The 19,157-nt window shown below is 32.8% G+C and overlaps 1 protein-coding gene and 1 long non-coding RNA gene across 2 annotated transcripts; one reads left to right on the top strand and one right to left on the bottom strand.

Annotated features, from left to right (window-relative positions):
- Nucleotides 1–2,011: 2,011 nt before the first annotated feature.
- Cdc6 (Cell division cycle 6) lies at nucleotides 2,012–7,297 on the bottom strand. Its single transcript, XM_072537302.1, has 4 exons — nucleotides 6,769–7,297; nucleotides 6,244–6,525; nucleotides 5,162–5,328; nucleotides 2,012–3,905 (listed from the first exon to the last, which is right to left on the bottom strand). Exons 1-4 carry the CDS (start codon nucleotides 7,129–7,131, stop codon nucleotides 3,053–3,055), a joined length of 1,665 nt encoding a protein of 554 aa, XP_072393403.1. The 5' UTR covers nucleotides 7,132–7,297; the 3' UTR covers nucleotides 2,012–3,052.
- A 1,540-nt stretch (nucleotides 7,298–8,837) lies between these two features.
- On the top strand, nucleotides 8,838–10,890 carry LOC140445330 (uncharacterized). Its single transcript, XR_011951385.1, has 3 exons — nucleotides 8,838–8,998; nucleotides 9,554–9,626; nucleotides 10,735–10,890. It is a non-coding gene; the product is annotated as an uncharacterized lncRNA (long non-coding RNA).
- The last annotated feature ends 8,267 nt before the right edge of the window (nucleotides 10,891–19,157 follow it).

The following is a 19,157-nucleotide window of genomic DNA, read 5'->3' as shown; positions in this document are numbered from 1 at the left end:
TTCAATTGGATTGAATTGACAATGATAAGGCGGTAGTATTAATACACGATGTCCAAAGCTATGTATAATTTCGTCTACTGTAGAATATATAGATATATATTTCCATATGTATATGTTTGGTTATGCATGACTTTTAGCTAACGTTAGTAATTGATCCTTAAAACAATACTTACTGAGAAAATGCAATATATTCATTCCTTATCTTTTATTTTATATACGGTCCAGACGTTTATTGGTTGCTTAATTAAAATTTTCGAATGGTACGGAGCATTATCCAGTACTATAACATATAAATAAACAAAGGAAGATTTTTTTTAAATTTGTTATAATTTTCTAAAAGCTTTATTCTTTTGTGAACGACACTTAGCTCTTTCACACAAAGCCTTCGTATTGTCTTCCTTTTTAAACTTAAACTCAATCTGTCTTAAAACTCTTCAGAGACTTGTTCAGAAAATTTCAAATACATTTCGCAACACGGAATAAAAAGAAACATGTTCTTTCTTTTCGAGCATTTTATATAAATATAGTCTCACGAATTTCAAATTTGCAACCTTCAGGAAGATCTAATATAGTCTTTGGGTTTCGGCGAGGTTTGTATTGTACATTTTGTTCACTTTGTCCACTTTTTGCTTTTTACAAAACTAACTTTAGTTTTGTTTCACTAATACAGAGTGCATCACACACACGCTTAGAACAGATAAAACTGGTAGGTAACAAAGGGCCCCATTGGTTTTCTCAGCAGTAAAATGAACATGTAGATTATGATGACATGAACATGTAAAATTACCTATTTACTTCTAAAACACATCTCGGCAATTTTGGCTTCAATATACAAACACACTCTTTGAAATTAGAATCTACTAAATTATGTCTACTAACAGTAAATCCTTTGGTTTTATTGGAACCAGTTCCAGGATCCAGTTTTTATTGGAATAATTAGAGCAATTTGCTTTTGTACTTCTTACGTTGCACAGTAAAATATTCGTTGTCGTGATAATCCCAAACAGTCGTAGATTCATGGAATAGACTGTATGCAATATGTTCATGATCCAAAAAATTCAAATTTTTTATTGTATTTTAATAAAGTTGCTATATTGTATAATAAAACTTTTAAGTCTTTATATTTAAAATAAGACTAATTACGTTTTTGAATTATTATAAACAAATAACTGCAAATTAAAAAAACTCCCTACTTTTTATCTAATCGTCCCAGAATAACACTTGTTTGTTTATATTCGTGTAAAAATTTATCAGTTTTTCAAATATGAAAAACTATTTCGTCTATGTGTAATAGTTTAAAAGGTATTCCAATTGTTTATAAGTTAAAAATAACAGTAACTTTTTCCCTTTTGTATTTCAATCTCTTATCAATATAACAATAAACAATATGTTTGAAAGACAGAAAAAGGGCATAGTGGGACCTACACTCAGTGGGAGTAACATTTACATATATTTAGTTTACTATCAAATTTTTGACTTTAATACAAATGAGTAACTTCTATCTAGTTTCTAACGGTGGAGAGATCGAGAGGATCCAACCTTTAAGTCTTCTAAGCAGTGGTGGCGTCAGGAGGTCGTTGGCGAGTGGATTTGGATGAGATGATAGTCTCTTATAGTTTGCATACTGAGTGGCGGTTGCTTCTCTAACAGTTTCAACATTCATGTTGTGATGAATAACATGTTTGGCACATATCATGGGACATTGCAGACATCAAGAAGGACTTTGGATTGGAATCTTTCTGCAGAAAACGTATAGGTTGAGGTATATATTAACGAAATAACTCGGTCAAATAAATATAGTTTGCAAAGTGCTGATCACGGTTAAATTTTGCTATTTCCCGGGAGTAAAATCACTTAAAATTTTTTTACCTTTATTCGAGTTTATGTAAGGAAATATTCATTTAAAAAGAAAATCCAGGTATGGAGCAAATATGGCCTGTGAAATTCCTTTTCTACCAACTCGTTATCTATGATTTTATGGTCATAAGAATTCAAAAACTTGTTTTTTTAAAATCTCTTTTATTAAAAAAATTACATTTGTAAAATAAATAAGTTCAATAAAGATATATTTACAGAAATACTTAAATATACTTCCAATTTTTCTTTCTTTTAAAAACTGAAAATGGAAAATATTATGCCAATTATTGTTAACTACATAGGAATTAAGTTTTACAAAAAGAAAAACTCACAGAAAGTTCCTTTTAAAATATTTTAAGGCAATGTCTAGACAATGACAAAAAAATTATAGGAATAAACCACCATTGTGAAACTATTCTATTAGACAATTTTATCACAAGATTTTGTCAAAACACAAATTAGTAAATTTTGGTCAATTCCCATTCATATCTTAATTTTTATAAAAAATAAAATTTATTCAGGATTTAAGATATGCACTAAAATTGTCCCGTGTTTTTCTTTTATTCACACGAAAATTTCTGTTTTTTGTTTTACTCATTTCAGTTTTCGCCCTTGTTTTACATAAATCTTCAATATATATGGATAGTTTAATAAGTTTTGCCCTTAGATAAGAGATAGCGCTTCTTCAATTTTTTAAGGGGCACTACTGTTTGATGAACACATGTGGGGCTTAATATAGATCTGTCATCATTCTATTTAATTCATTGTTGTACTTTTGTAAATGTGGCAGTATTATTTGATGAACACATTTCTAATCAGGTTGTTGAAGCCAAACTGAGTGAAAAATGTTCAAAAAGTGCTTTAGCATCAGCAATCATAGCAAAAATATAAGATCTGGTTTTGGAAGACCTCCAATTTACTGATAAACATTTATTAGAAACCTTTAAGTTTTGAGAAAGCTGCAAAGGACTCCATAGAAAATAATGTGCATTAATGTATAATGTGTTATTGGCGTGGATCGCAGATCCCATAAGAAATTATAAACAGAAATGATCCTTTACAGGATTTGAAGTCACAATCTCTCACTTAAAAAGAATCAAATAAAAGAATAAAATTTAAAAACTGTGGTTCTCATATGTTCAAACAATTGTACAATGACTTCCAGTCTTAAAACTCAGTAAATTTATAAAATAATTTAAAATTTTCCCAAACAAGATTCGTCTTGTAAAATATCTGAAATTAACTGTTTATCTTTTAAAGCATTGGTGACTTCATCTTGATCCCATACCATACTAACTTTATTTAACCTAGGTTCTTTTTTCCCACTTACAGTTATTATACCCTTGGATTCTATTAATGAGCACAATCCAACTAATTCAGTTTGATCCACAGAACCAATTTTTCGCTTTTTACAAACTCTGCAGTAAACTTCATGTAATTTTCCTATCGTAATATCTTTGCTTTTATTCTTTTTTAGCATTAAGAGTAATGAGCAGATAATAATCTTTTGTTGAAGTGGAAAAGAGTCTTCGGTATGGTCGTCTAGATTTTGGGAGGTACTATATACACTATTCAAAACAGTTAATACTTGTTTCAGGTCTACAGTCTTAGTTTCTTCATCAACCAATTGATTGGCAAGATTTTCTACAGATTTCAAAGCTCCAGTTTTCCTGCTTTGTTCTGCTAATTCTACAACTCTTCTTCCTATATCCAATGCCCTTCTGATATCTCCAGAAACTGCTGCTATCTTACCAGCCAACATCTGCACTGCTGCTGGTGAGAAAATGTCCAACACATTAGCTGCTCTCAGTCTTGAGGTAAAAATTTCAATAATTTGAGGTTTGCTATATGGAGCAAAATGCATTAGAGTAGGTTTAAGTTCACAGCGAGCTTGTAGTCTAGGCAGTATTCTGTCAGTCAAATCAAGAGCATTTGCTATTCCTATTAACAAAATACGAGCATTTGGTTTCGAGGGCCATTCAAAAATTGTGTACAGGATTGACTGATTTTTGCTTTCCAATTGGTCAATTTCGTCCAGTACCAATAAACTGAAACAAAAAGTTATTTAAAATTGTGAATTTATCATGGCGATAAAATTTTATCATAATATACATAATATAATAATATAACATCTTAATTTTTATCATAATATATCAAGATACTAAAAATGGACTAAATATGAAAAGGCAGGAGTTACAAAAGAATAAATACCGTTTGGTTCAGAAACTGAAGAGATTGGTTTGGGCTACATGGCTGAAATAAATGCTCAAATAGGCAAAGAGATTCTCAGAAACAAGTCAAGTAACATTCAGTCCATCAAAACAATAGTCAAAAAGGAGAATTTTCTAATCAATTTTGACAGCACAAAAATCATGATTACAATCTTAATGTTCTTTGCACACCTGGATATATACTAAGCAACATAATATTATGACTATAATTATTGTGGAAAAATTCCCAATCAATTAATCAAAATAATCAAAAAGGCTGTCACAAAACATCTTATATGAAAAACCGGAAGATGAGCTTATTGTGTAAATGATCACTTATTGGTGCTGACAAAATCTTGTTGCAGAATCTTGAAAAACACATGCAGATAGAGACAAATAACAGAACTCAACTAGACTCTCACTAGATACTAAAAATTGAACCAAGAAAATATTAAGCAGAATTACCAGACAAAAAAATCCAAACACTGATAAAAACAGACCAACCAGATAATGAAGAATATTGGGAAAAATTTAAAACAATATTATTAAATGCAGCAACGAAGGCAATAGAAAAAAAATAATAAAAAGAGATGCAGATGGATGAATAATGTAAATGAGCCATACAAGAAAAGCATGCAAGAAATATATGAAAGAATTACACAAAGAAAAATCACTTTTAAGGAAGCATTATGAAGTTAAGATAAAATATGTCAAAAACAAAAAAGAAAATTTGAAAATAATAAGTTTTACAAATTGGAACCAAGCTTTTAAAGTAACTATATATATAAAAAAAAAACATAAATAACTCTGAAATGTAAGAGAGTAATATAAAAGTGGAACAAGTTTATTTAGAAATCCAACAGCAAAGGAACAGAAGTCAAATCAAACTTGCAACCTCTGCTAGGAACCTCAGGAAATTGGTAGCATTTGGACTTGCAAAATATGGTAGGAGAGGATAAAAATACATGACTCCCACCCACTCTTGAAGAAGTCAAAAAGCAATACATGCCTAAAAAAACAACAAGACTCTGAAATGAACAATGTACCCTCACAACTGTTCAAATTAGGTGACACCCAGCAGTACAAATACTTACATTGTTTTGTGTTTTTTCTTCAAATATTTATCAATTTGAAGCAGGTGGTCTTTTTCACTTCTACCATCCACTTTGATATTTAATTCCTTACAAATTCGTGAATAAATGGCTGTAGGAGATTTAATAGCAGTACAGTTGACATATACATGGTCTACATTCTGGACCAACTAAAAAAAAAATTTTAAAGTCTTACCTAGTCAAGTCAAATGAGACAGAAGAGCACATTTTATATCATTCTAGAACTATGGTAAGGAGTTTCACTGTTCAGAAAAAGTTAACATTCTCAAGTAAAAATGATGTTATCTATTGAGAAAGATTTTTTATGTTTAAAAGTTATTAGCTCCTTTTTGAACACTAGATTACTAGGTGTCTTTTTTTTTCTTTTACAAATTGACCTATTCATAGTCAACAAAAATTTAGTAAAATTATAACAGGAATTTAAAAAATTTCATTATTTTATGATTTCTCATATAAAACTTCTAGTTCTTGAGAAAGTTGCATCTTCTGTAGTGTATGTTGATACAGTATGTTAAGTTTTAAATTAGATATACACCTTATAATTGGCAACACTGCGTGTGCTGTCGACTTTCTATGAACCTGCTTCCTTGACCTGTTGCCAATAATTTGTCATTATAAAGTTGTTGTTTAAAGCATTAACAGAGTAGATCTTTAATTTATTTTTGTAAACAACATGTCTGTTTATATGCCCGCAGAAAAAGTTTAAATAATAAAATGGTTTTATGGTGGTAATTCTGGACAAAACTGTGTAGATTTATTTTCTGTTTTTTTTTTGAGAGGAGACCAATTCCCTGCGTACAGTCAATTCATATTTTTAAAAATTTTAAGAGTTGTTATTGCCTCAAAAATTGCAGAAAATATCTTACGAGGCAAAATGTTGCCAATTTTAGCACTTTATGTAGTTTGCAATATCTAATCCAAAGCATAACATACTGTATATTCATCTAGCCTAATTTTTCAGGGCATCAATATTATGTTTGATAATGTATTTTAAGAGTATTAGATACTAATAAGCATATTAATTTTACAATAGATTTTACTGTAAATTTACTATAAGAACTCACATTTTTCTCTTGTAGAATAAGATTTAGAGATGCTGTTTTTCCAGTTCCTGGTGGTCCACTTACATAAAGTGAACCTGAAGTTTGATTCTTGATGTGCCTGTCAATAAACTGTCTAAGCTCTTTTAACTCCTTTTCCCTACCTGGCATTTCAGTAGGAGCTGTTCCATGCAATGCCTGTCTAGCAGACTGATATGCATTTATATTCTTTGGTATTTCTTTTGAAGGTTCTTCATCTTCACTAGTACTTTCAGAATCTGAATTGATTAAAATAGGTTCTATTTTCTGAAAAAAAAACCATTTATATATTTTTTATATATAAAACTTTATATTTTTTACCTGCCAGAGTAAACCAAAAGCATTAAATTAAGCATACAAAAAATTAATTTCTTTATCTTATAATTCTAGTTTATCTTATATTTTTAGGGTTTAAGCAGCTTTTTTATATATCTCATGGACTATTAGTTTAAAGTTTTATGCGGATAATCTGTTTATTAAAAATATTTGCTATTATTTTATTATATTTACCTTATTTTCTGCAGATTTCTTTGTGTCATTTTCTTTAAAAAGGCTTTTTCTTGTTGACTTTGGTTTCTTTGGGCTTGTAATAGCTAATCTTTGAAGTGAAGGAGTATTCGTAGTAGATCTAACAGTAGATTTATTATTTGGACTTTTGGCTTCTAATTTCTTTTGCTTTGGGGGTGTTCCACTATCGTCATACTTTGTTTTTGATTTTGTTTTTCTTGGAGTTGATAGGGACTCAAAATATAAACCATTGTCACTATCATCGTCAGAACTGGAATCACTGGAATAATTTAAAAATTTTTGAAGCTCTCTAAATGATTGTCCTTTATTTTTTAAAGATAATCTTGCAGATGAGCGAGTATTCATGTTTATCACTTAGTGTAAGACGTATTAAGAGACACGTATTAATTTATTTGACCTATAAAAATTATATTTTGATGACACGAAATTTTTTAGAACCTATTGCAAAAGAAAATCTAAATTTTTACTTATGTTTTCCCGCCCGCTCATTTGATTGACAGTTAAATGTCATGATCATCACGTGTAATGGAAGGTCTGGATATTATAAGTTATTCAACTTAATTACCCACATGTATATTAATAGATAAATGATAAATCTACTAGTATACTATAACTATACTACATAGTTAATATACTTTTCAGAATGGATATAAAACATTTGCGTGTTTTGTATTATAAGAGAGATCAAGTGCAAAATATTTTTTTTTGAATTAAACATATTTGTAAGTATGTTGGTGTTACTGCCAGTCTGTCAGTATTTTTTTTTTGGTTGGTAATAGTGATGTGCTTAGAAGTTATTTTTAAATAACCGTTATAACCGTGGAAGTTATTTTCGGATAACTGTTATTTTAAACAGTTATCAGTTATTTAAGTTATTCAAGTCAAAATCTGACCAAGTTCTTCTTGGAAGTCCCAATATTTATATAAGTGGCTTAGAGTTTGTCCTTGAATAAGGGTTATAAAACAAAATTTGTCTATTTTTATACCTCTAGGTAAAAATATTTATAAAATTTTAGATATAACTATAATTGAATCCTTGAACACGTGTTTACGTGTTATTTTAAATAACACATTTTAAATAATTAAATGGTTTTTTAAATAATTACAGAGTGGTACAAACAAAAATTACTAATCCATTTATCCATTGCCTATTATTCTCCTTATTTCTATTATTGACATCATATAACAATACAATGAATTTGCATTGTTTGTTGACATTAATTTTGATTTCGAAATAAGAAAAGGATAATAAAATCCTTCCTTGAATTATATTCCGAATCCGGAAATTGTTTAGAATTCTACCTTTTGCAATGTATCTTTGCAATTGATAACGAAAAAAATTTTTAATGTTTTTTATTTATGTCTAAATATTAAAATTTCAATAATGTTAAAAAGTGCAGAATAATTTAAATTCTGCTGTCTTAAGATCATCAATTTTTTTTTTGCTCGATGCTTAAGATTAATATATACCTATTTTAGTTTGATATTAACAGTATTCAGGTTAGGTACATATATACTCCCAAAAAGATAAATAAGTGGTCACTAAATAATTACTACGTATTATGTCGTAGGTATCTACATCTACGGATATTTCTTACTCTCGCTTCTAAAACGTAATACGTGATTTCGCATTTTAACTGTCTGAATAACCGTATACCAGAATAACCGTGTACCAGAATAACCGTCTATCAGAATAACTGGCTATTTTTTTAATGCTAACGCTAATCTTTCCAGTAACTTACTTAGTAGTCACTCCAGTAACGTACATTAGCGTTAAAATATTGACTGTTATTCTCTGCTATACGGTTATTCACTGGTAGACGGTTATTCAGGCAGTTAAAATGCGGAAAGTAGGCATAAGAAGCGAGTAATACCGGACTGAGCTCGGTATGTTGCAATACTATTAACAGAATAATCGTTTACTCAAGTAACTGACTTGATATAAAAAATAACTCAATAACTGGTAACTTATTTATTGGATAACTATTAGTCACTGTTATTTGTCAGTAACCAGTTATTAATAACAGTTCCTGTTATATCGTCACTTCTCTAGTTGGTAATTGTACATCTAGCTCCCGTCAAAAAAATTTTGCCTCTTCCATTTTAGTTTTGTGTCGTAGCCGTAAAGCACGTACAAATTCGTTTTTATTAAAAGAATCATCTAGCTTTTTGAAGCTAGACCTCTTTTAATAGAACCAAAATGCGAGCGAAGGTAAGAACATCTTTATATTTTTAAGTTTCTATTTTTTTATACTTTGGAAGATTTATATATTGGAAACCTTTTTATGTTTATTGGAAGTTTATTGCATTTCAATTTCGGAAAAGTTTAGTCTGTTTTTTAGTTTTAATAATATTTACTGTAAGTAATAGATAATGAATTAAATTAAATAACGTTTAAATACTATTCTGATTGAAACGTTTGTTTTCCATGACGTTTTTCAAAACGTGTTTAACCTCATTTCAAATGTTATAAAACGTGTTTTTTATATTTTCAAATTCTTACCTTATTCCTTTTACGTATTCCGATGTTCATTTGAAAGTTATTTTTTACCCTTAGGAGAATTTGATATACATTTTATTTAGTGTATTAATATTCAACTGAGGGATATATTATCAAGTTGTGTTTCCACCTGCTGTGTGATACTCCTAGCACGAGCAGTCTAAGAGCACAATACAGTATTTTAATTCACTGAAACGTTATGTTTTCTTTTCTTTACATTAAACTCCTTTTGCTTTTCCTTTGTATTAACTAAATTTTTCTTTTTAGTGGCGTAAGAAGCGTATGCGAAGGCTAAAGCGTAAGCGCAGGAAGATGCGTGCAAGATCTAAGTAAATCTTTGGTAAGTATAATCTAGTTCAATATAATTTATAGTTTAGAACTGGTGTTCTTCTAGACCAAGTCAAATAATGGAATAATTCATAACATTTGGCTTCAAGTTAATATTAAAGGTCAGCAGAAGATACTCAACACCAATTACACAAGTGTAGTTCTTGAGTTGTAATTTTCTGAATATGTTGTGTACCAAGTAGCACATGGTTTCTTTAATTCACTAACTGTAAAGTCTTCCAATAGCTTTTTTCGATTATTATTTCTATTTTCATTACATGTTCATTCTAATAGATAGGCATGGTTTATACTCTGTAATTTTTGGATTTCTGTTTATTTTAACAATATATTTCCTTGTCACATGTCATGACAGAAAATCTTACTGTAGATCTGTACTTGCATTAGTATATTTGGCATATTACTGAGTAGAGACTGCTATATCTCAACAGTTGTTAGCAATGTAGAATCTATATACAAAATTTTTAGATTTTAGCAAGCTGTCAGTAAAGCCAGAATAAATGGAAATGTTTATTGCATATTGATTTTAATATTAACTGCCTTAATTATGTACAATTATTTTTTCAAATGACCAATTTATTTTTTATTTGTGTAAAAAGTGAAATGTGCAATTGAGCATATTGTTCCCATTGAAGATATTAATGTACATCTCATTGTAGTGCATTAACATATCTCATGTGGGTATATTAATTTGTGTTTCCACCTGCACTGTGAACACCCTAACAGGAGCAGTCTAAGAGCATAAAACAACAGATTCTAATATGTCAAGTTTTAAAATTTAATTTACAATTAGAATATAATCATTTCTCAAAAGAAATTTATGGTACAGTTACTTGATTTTTCTATAATCAGTTCTTTGTATCTTTGTAAAATTCATTTAGTTACAAGTCATCTTTCAGCGTTTTCTCAGTTAACAATTTATCCTCCTATGTAACTTGTGTAAGTTGTGCAAAACACGTATTTTGATATTCCAACTTCATTGTTCTGATTTTATTATTTAGTACAAAATTTCAGTGTATTATGAACTATTAGCTTCAGTTCTAATCTATTTCATTGTTTTTCCTTCTATAGTTTTTAATTTTATTTTTTGTATTATTTTTCAGGAACTTCATCTCTACTAGTATTTTCTTATGAAGATTTAGAAGATGTGAAGTTACATTCTATTAAAAAAACAGAAAATTGGATCATCAATCGCATTTTTTTATAAATTGACCTAATTGGTGTGAAAAAATCAAAAAAATATATAAAATATAAATATATACTTTGTTTTATTTATCTACTAATCCTACATTTTATATAATCATAAAACCTTTTAATTTAAAAATATATTTACTAATGAGTATATTCATCATTGCTTCAGAAAAAAATTAAAGTTATTTATGACTGAATGTTCACAAATTGCATGTCAAAAAAGCATGTTTTGAATTGTGATTTTATCTAGAAAACTGTTTGGTGGTGAAATGAAGCTTTTAAAACTGATTTGATTTTTATTATTATGAACTTATAATCAGGGACAGGAACCTGTTGATTTTTAGAGCTATTTCCACTCTTGGGTAACGCCTCTCAAAAAAAGTCAACAGCGAATGTGTTTAATCCAGTTATGGTTGTTTAAAAGTAGACTTTTATTTATTAAATACAAAAATCAAAACTCATTCACTGCTCATGACTCTGATGTCAGCTGTGTTTATACTGCAACAAACTTAAGTTTGGGAATATGGCTCCTACCTCAACCATGTGCAGTGAATCGTGTTTACTATTGTTACCATGGAAACCACCAGTGTACTGCTTGACAGTGTCATAGTTTGAGAAGTATGTATTGCAGAGAAAGTTTGACTTGTTGATTTGGTCGTGTTGGATATTTTATTAATTTTTTTTTCAGATTAGTGCTTAGTATATTGGTAGTAGTAATTAGTGTATTATTAAGTCATTTAGTGTATCTATAGTGTGTTTATTTTAGTTATTAATAATAGCTATTTAACAATATGGCTTCTAAAAAGACAGGAACAAAAAAAAACCATACTTTTGAACAGATACTCTTCAAATCTCATACAAATTGCAGGTGGCGAAAATCCAAAGACACTAGGAGTGTCCTAATAAAAAGTTAGGATATTCGTTTAAAATAAATGGGCAGATCAAAGTGGAAAAACTTTGATCTAAAGAAACCGATTTCTAAGGGCAAAATGCTGATTATTGTTTATGCTGGAGGAGAGACTTTGTACCTAACGCTGTGTGCGTTAATGTGCGTGTGAATTTTTAAATCAGGTGCATATTTAAAATTAAAAAGTCAAATGTTATAACAATTAAATTAACTTAAGCCATAATTACTTTTAAGTTTCATAATAAATCAAATTCTATTTTTGACAAAAATTTTGTAAAAAGTTTATTAACGACTGTCTATGAAACTAATAATGAGGTAAAGGTCGTTCAGCAAAAATATACAATATGGACATCAAGTTCTTCGTTTGCCTCCCTATTATCCGGAGTTAAACCCTATCGAAAAAATATGGGCTTTGTAAAAGGTGACAACTCATAATACAACATTTAATATAAATGATGTTGAAAATATAGCAAAAACTAAATTTTCAGGAGTGTTAGAGGAGTAGATTAAAATATGTAAACATGCGCAAAAATATTCAAATCGAAAAAGAATATTTGTTAGACACTACGCTGGACCACTTACGCAATTTGTTGCTAATACTGGTTTATCCGAAGAAAGCTTTTCTCAGGATGAAGATAGTGATTCAAATGCAGGAATAGAGATCTTATAATCATGCGAGGAATCATAACTAACTTACTAACTTCTTGTTTAGATAAATAAATATATTAATTAATTAGTTAAAATAAACTACTTATTTTTTTGTATTATTGAAACCTTTCTTTTCGGCGTAATGTTAATAAATTGTAAGTATTGAGGAATTTGTTATTTATTAAAGTACTAATATTTTATCTCTCTTAACAAGGACAAAGTTCTCTATCTCCGCGAACTTTGTCCTTGCTTTTTCCTTCATTATATCAGTTACTCTAATTTGTTCTAATTCTCTGAAGAGGAATCTTTCTGCAACGTATCTCGGTACGTTGACTGCTTCTCTTAGGCTGCTTTTATGTGCCGCTTGTATTTTCTTTTTTGTTATGTTACATATGTGTCTCCATGCGAGAGATGCATATGTTAGTATAGGAAGAATTATACTATTTTTATTAATCTTATTTTGGTTTTTATTCTGAGTTTGCTTTTTCTTCCTGCTAGGCCTCTTATCGATGCTCTTGCCATGTTGGCTTTTTGTATTGTAGCGTCTACGTGTTTACTAAACGTTAAGCCTTTGTCCATGATTACTCCGAGGTATTTTGCTTCGCTTTCCCACTCGATGGGATTGTCTTGTACAGTCACCTGTTCTTCTGGTTGTTGGTGCCTCTTTTTGAAAAGTACAGCCTGTGTCTTTTCGGAGTTTATAGCGATTTTCCATTTTAAACTCCATTCTTCTATGTCATCTAGCGCTATTTGTGAGTTGTTTACCGCTATGTCTACATTTCTGTGTTTGGCTGCTATCGCTGTGTCGTCGGCATAGAGGCTTAGTAATGTACCTGGTGTTCTAGGTATATCTGCTTTGTATATCGTGTACAGTAGAGGTGACAGTACCGCTCCCTGTGGCCCTCCGGGTTCCCGAGTTCGGATAGGACTTGTTCTATTCGAACTCTGAAACTACGATTGCTCAAGTATGAAGAGATTAGTCTTGTCATTGCTCCACTGTAGCCGTATCTTCTCATTTTGTAGATCAGTCCTTTATGTCAGACTCTGTCGAAAGCTTTACTTACATCTAAGAAGGCAGCTCCTGTGTATTGTTTATCATTAAATCCAGCTGCTATGTACTCTGTTAATCTGAGTACTTGTAGCTCACTGGAATGTTCTGATCTAAAACAGAATTGGGCTTCGGGTATTATATCTAGTCTGACTGTTTCAGCCTGGAGTCTACTGAGTATTACTCTCTCTACAATCTTATTGTAGCAAGCTTATTGGCCTGTAGTTTTGCGGGAATGTGCTGTTTTTTCCGGGCTTTGGTAACATTATGACATGGGCCTCTTTCCATCTGTTTGGAAATTTCTTGAATCTTAGCATAGCATTGATTATATTTGTTAAATATAATATGGCTCTCGCTGGTAAGTATTTTAGATCCCTGTTCGTTATTTGATCAGGACCAGGTGCTTTTATTCGGCGAGCTATTTTTAATTAGCTCTTTTAATTCCTCCGGTGATGTAGGAGGGATGATTTCGTTTGGATTTTCTGGTCTTTCTCTTTGTCTTTCGACTTCTTCTATGAAGTCGATGTCCTCGTCTGGGTGGTAATTTAATGTACACTCTCTCTCGAGAGTACTCCTCATTACCTCTGCTTTTTCCACTCTAGTGTAGACTATTCCGTTTTCTCCATGTAATGGAGGGATTGGCTTTCTGTCATTTCTCAATATTCTCTGAAGCCTCCAAATATTTTGCATATTTGGTCCTTGTTCCTCCATATCTCTTAAGTGGTTTCCCAGCTTTCACTACGGTGTTGTTGTAGTGCTGTTTTGACCTCTCTGTTTAACATATTTGCTCTATTTTTCTCCGCCTGGTTCCTTGTCCTTCTTGCCGTCTGCTTTGCGCTGTTCTTTTCCCTTATCAAATCTTTTATTTCTTGCGGTATATCCTTAAATCTTCCAGTGTGCATTTCTACTTCCTCTTCGGTAGTGCTGTTACTGAGTGCTTGTTGGATGATTTTTTCCAACTCTAGGACTCAGTCTTGTATTTCTCGTGGGTTGTCTATCACTGGAACTATATTTATTCCAGTGCTCACGAGTCTTTTGAAGTTCGTCCATTTTATTTTCTTTTTAACTCTTTAAATTGTACTTTCCTCTTCCCACGTTGCTAATTCTAATAGAATGGGGTTCTGGTCCGTTGTGCCTTCGTTTCATCATCTTCTTCTTCTTCCTACTTTATAAATAGGCAAAATGCCTGTTTTACTTCGGTTTTTAGCCTCAATTGACGTTGTCTGACTATCTTTTCCTCGGTCGTCCCAATGATCTTCTTCCATTTGGCGATTTGTCTCTTGCTATTCGTACTATTCTGTTTTCTGTCATTCTTTCGATGTGTTGATTCCATTCCACTTTTCTTCTTTTGGTCCACGCGTTTATTTCCGCTATACCACATCTCGCCCGTATTTCCTCACTTTTTACTCTGTCTCTTAGAGTTTGGTTTGTTATTTTTCGTAAGACTTTCATTTTTGTTGTTTCCAGTAGTCTTTGTGTTTTCGCCGTATCTGCTCTTGTTTCCGCTGTGTACGTCATTATCGGTCTTATTGTTGATTTATATATCCTGGTTTCCGTTTCCGTTGTGAGGTATTTGTTTCTCCAGATTGTGTTGTTGAGACATCCTGCTGCTCTGTTTGCCATGTTCACTTGTTTTTGTACTTCTTCTTCCACTTTTCCGTAGCTTGACAGTTTTATTCCCAAGTATTCAGTTTCCATCACTTGTTCTATTATTTTGTTATTTACGACTAGTTTACATCTTCTCGGTTCCGCTGATATCACTATCGCTTTAGTTTTCTCTGTTGAGATCTCCATGTTGTATATGAGCGCCGTATCTTCGAATTCTTTAATAAATCTTTTTAGGTCATCTTCGTTTTCGGCTGTTATTATGGCGTCGTCGGTGTAGCATATTATCCTTATTTCCTTTTCTCCCATTCTATATCCTCTTCTGTTTGTAGTCCTAGGTTTCTTGCTACTACAATGTCTATGTGTGTATGAAGTCCGTTTCCTGGGTAGAGTGTTGGGTCTGTATGGCCCATTGCCATAACATCGTCATTGTTTTCTAAGTATGTGTTTAGTAGTCTTCCATTTCCGTTCTTAGCTCTGTCGTTTCAGTTTGGGGATCTTGCATTTAGGTCTCCTATTATAATTAAGGGTTCGTCGTTTAGGAACGTATTTAGGTCGTCTTCGATCAGTAGATCTTGTGGTCTTACGTAGGCAGAGGTAATTCTGACTTCTCCTTGCCTTATTTGTATTCTTACTGTTGTTGCTTGCATAGTAATTACTTGTGGTGTTAGAATTGTGATATGACCTATGCCTTTTTTCACTAATATTTCTGTGCCACCTGATCTTGCCGTGTTATCGTTCCTGTATATGTCGTAGCCCGGAAACTTGATGTTGATGTTCGTGAGCTTTGTTTCCTGTATTGCCACGACATCCATTTTATATCTATTGACCAGTTCTTCTAGTATATTCTGGTTGGTCCTTATGCCTCCTGGGTTCCAGGAGCCTATCTTCAAGTATCCCCTATTTTCTTGTACTAGTTCAGTGCTAGCTTTATGTCTGCGATCGCCTCGTGGACAATTCTAGTAACCAGTTCCTTAACTGAGTTCACTAGTCCGTCTTGCTGTTGTTTCGAGATCAAGATGGTGTTCTCAGTATTTCTTTAAGACACTGTCTTAAAGCATGCTCTCCGCGCGTGGTGGTACTTCTGGCAGTTGAAACACAGTTGCTGGTCCAGTTGCTTTTCTGAGGTCCTCGATGTGGACCTTCATATGCATCAGATTAGTGATGCTCCTGGCTTTTTCCACATCCTCCTTCTCCATTGTCAGCACAAACATTAGTAGATTTCTTTTGTCGCTCTTTCTGGAAATCATGTTCTTTATCGATTCACATTCGATATCATACTCTTTTTTGAGAGTATTGAACATTTCTGTAACATCTGTGTTTGGAAGTAGTCCTCTTAAAACCATTTTTGGTTTTATGTTGTCCTCTAGTGGGAAGGCAATCCATTGTATAGGTGTTTTCTGATTATACTTCTCTATGATTTTCACCATAGTCCTGTAATCTTCTGGACTTTTCGCTTGGACTAAAGTTTCTCTTCCGCTTCTCGATAGTCTATTCGACGTTATCACCTTCTTTTTGTGAGCAATGTCTAGTATTGCTCTTGTCTGGCTGACGCTCTGTAATTAATTACAGGCGGCTTTGGCTTCCACGTTGGTTTATCTTGTTTTGTGGTGGGCTCTCCATCGGTTTCCATTGCTTGTGCTTGACATGGAGTCGGAGGGCGTGGTGTAGCGCGCGCATCTCTTTCCTGATGACTCTCTAGTGCTGTTACACTAGGGGTCGCTAGCGGAGGGAAGTTTTCCTTAACGGCCTTCTTCTTGTTGTTTTTGGGTTCTTCTTGTGTTCTCTTTTTTGTCTTCTCTGTGGTCGTTTTTGTCTTTGGGATTGTTCCCGTGGACTTTTCTGTGGTTGCTTTTGTCTTTGGGATTGTTCCCGTAGACTTTTCAGATTTTGACGCTTTTTATCCTGGGTTTCCCAGTTATCTTCTTTGCTGATCTCTTTTGGGGCCGTTTCTGTTGCCTTCTTAGGTTTTGTGTTTTATTTTCCATTGCTAAGTTCTTGGAACTTTGAGTCAATGTGGCCAATTATTGTTCTTTGCGAGGCTACTATCGTATCCTGCAGTTCTTCTATTTTCTGTTTTAGTGCTGTTATTTCAGCATCCTTTTCTTTCAATATCGACTTCATCTTTGTCAGTTCGGACTTTTCGTCCTCAATGCTCCTTTGTCTCATCCTTTTTGTTGTGGCTCGTTTATCGAGGGGTACGTCGTCGTCCGTGGTGTACATTTCTTTTTCGCGGTTTCCCTCCGCTCGGTCTTTTGTCCTCTTTTTCTTAGTCTTGGGGCGTTTGAAGTCCCTTTGGTCCATTTCCTCGGTGGGGAGATCTTCGAAGATCTCGTAATTTGTGTCCTGGTCTTCTAGGAGGGCATCATAGATGTTATAGTTGAGTTTATAGCTCGAACTATAACCATTGGGACTTAGAGTGGCCTTTCGGCCGGCTGGGGATCGTGAGCGATCCATTTTCGAGTGGGGGTGGAAGTCCTAACCTAACCTGACCCGTTGTCAGCACGGCTTCTGGGTGCCACCCAGTACCTTTACTCGGAAGTTCACGCTCTAGGCAGAACTAGAGTGGGATCCGCTTGAATTTCTTACCTCCCTGACCTTGGGACCGTGTCTGTCAAGTGTAATTTCTAAAATATTACACCTTACAGTGTCATCCCAATCCTAGCACAGGGAGTATCCCGACGGGCTAAGCCCGTTTACTTTTTCACTTGCCTATGCCTTGATTTTGGCCTCCGTGAAGATTCGATTAATACAAATCTCCCCGGTTCAGCTTTGTCTCAGCATAGGCTTTTGTCTTTAGTAGTCTCGGCCGCTAGTCTCTTACGCTAGTCTCCGCTCTGACGTGCTTATACTCACGGCACAAACTGATAAGTCCGGCTTCAACTCAACGCTGCAGCTCCTCGGCGGTCTTCAGGTGTCGCTTCTACTCCACGTCCGTACTGTTCAGTAGCTGACGCTAAACCTGAACTCTCTCACACTTCTTGAGTGAGGGCACTGAGAAAAAAAGCAATTTAGTGAGTCTGAAAGATATTTCAGACTGTTGGTTGATAGTTCGTCATAGCTAGAGTTTATTTTTAAGCTTTTTATGATATTAACAGAAACATACAAACAAAGACAGAAACATATATTGATAATTTTGTTCAATATTAATTTATTTCACTATGATTGAAAGAATAAATTTTTATTTCAAGATGTACGGCACGACATTGGCAACTCAATAAACACAATACGAAATTAGATCACCATTTACAATCGAGGTTGTAAAGTTAAAGTACGCCATTATATGCCAAATAATAAAGACTGCAAAGCCTTGATGCTTTAATTCGGAATTCTTACAACTTGTATAAAATGGCTGACAAATTATACCTATATCAAAGAATATAGAGGCATATACGTGTATATTCTTTGCCTATACTTTAACACTGCCTATATGTAGTACAGATTACTTTTTATTGTATTAAATCACACGCGATTGCAATGAGAATCATATTTTATATTTGCTTTGATGTTTCGATTTCCACTGCGGAAATCGTTTTCAAAAATGTTTTAACCCGTTAAGGCGCAAAACTTTTTTTAGGTCAAAACAACTATAAATAGAGTAATAATGTATCCTCTTGGTATTATGTTCTTTTCTTTGTCGAACAAGACCTGGTTGATTTTTCAACCAAAGAACCATTGCGGTCTCAACGACTTTGAAAATTTCACTGGTTGAAAAATCAACCGCTTGTTCAATTTGTTAAGGAAATTGTGTTACTAAACAAAAAAAACCACTTTAGACAACGTTTTATTCAAAAGACAATTATTATAAGAGACAATTATTACAAATAAAAAGGTGTAAAACATTCCAAACAAGGGCCAACATCACATTTTTTGTATATCATGTGAGATCGCTTTGGCTTCTCTGTGCTACAAAAAGCACATTTCCGAGAGGTACCTTATACAGGTAAATGTTCATTAATCATCGAACTAACCACAGGATCAGTAGACACCTTTCGTCCTCCAATCTTATTTATTTTACGAAATATTGCTACAGGACCTCGTTCTACTCGAAAAATTATGTATGAACTCATTGGCAAATAATCTGCGGCATGCCAAATGTGACATAGGCTTGCGTGAATTTCTTTTCA

Source organism: Diabrotica undecimpunctata, chromosome 7 (assembly GCF_040954645.1).
Source record: "Diabrotica undecimpunctata isolate CICGRU chromosome 7, icDiaUnde3, whole genome shotgun sequence".
Classification (NCBI taxonomy): domain Eukaryota; kingdom Metazoa; phylum Arthropoda; class Insecta; order Coleoptera; family Chrysomelidae; genus Diabrotica; species Diabrotica undecimpunctata.
The sequence above is the reverse complement of the archived record's forward strand: the minus strand, read 5'-3'. Positions and strand labels throughout refer to the sequence as shown.

Bases quoted from the DNA above. Each gene is read 5' to 3' on its own strand.
- Cdc6 (XM_072537302.1), bottom strand. From the start codon at position 7,131: ATGAATACTCGCTCATCTGCAAGATTATCTTTAAAAAATAAAGGACAA. The intron at 6,526-6,768 runs GTAAATATAATA...TTTTTTTTTCAG, and splicing joins AGAAATCTGCAGAAAATAAG to AAAATAGAACCTATTTTAAT. The intron at 5,329-6,243 runs GTGAGTTCTTAT...TTTTTTTTTTAG, and splicing joins TTATTCTACAAGAGAAAAAT to TTGGTCCAGAATGTAGACCA.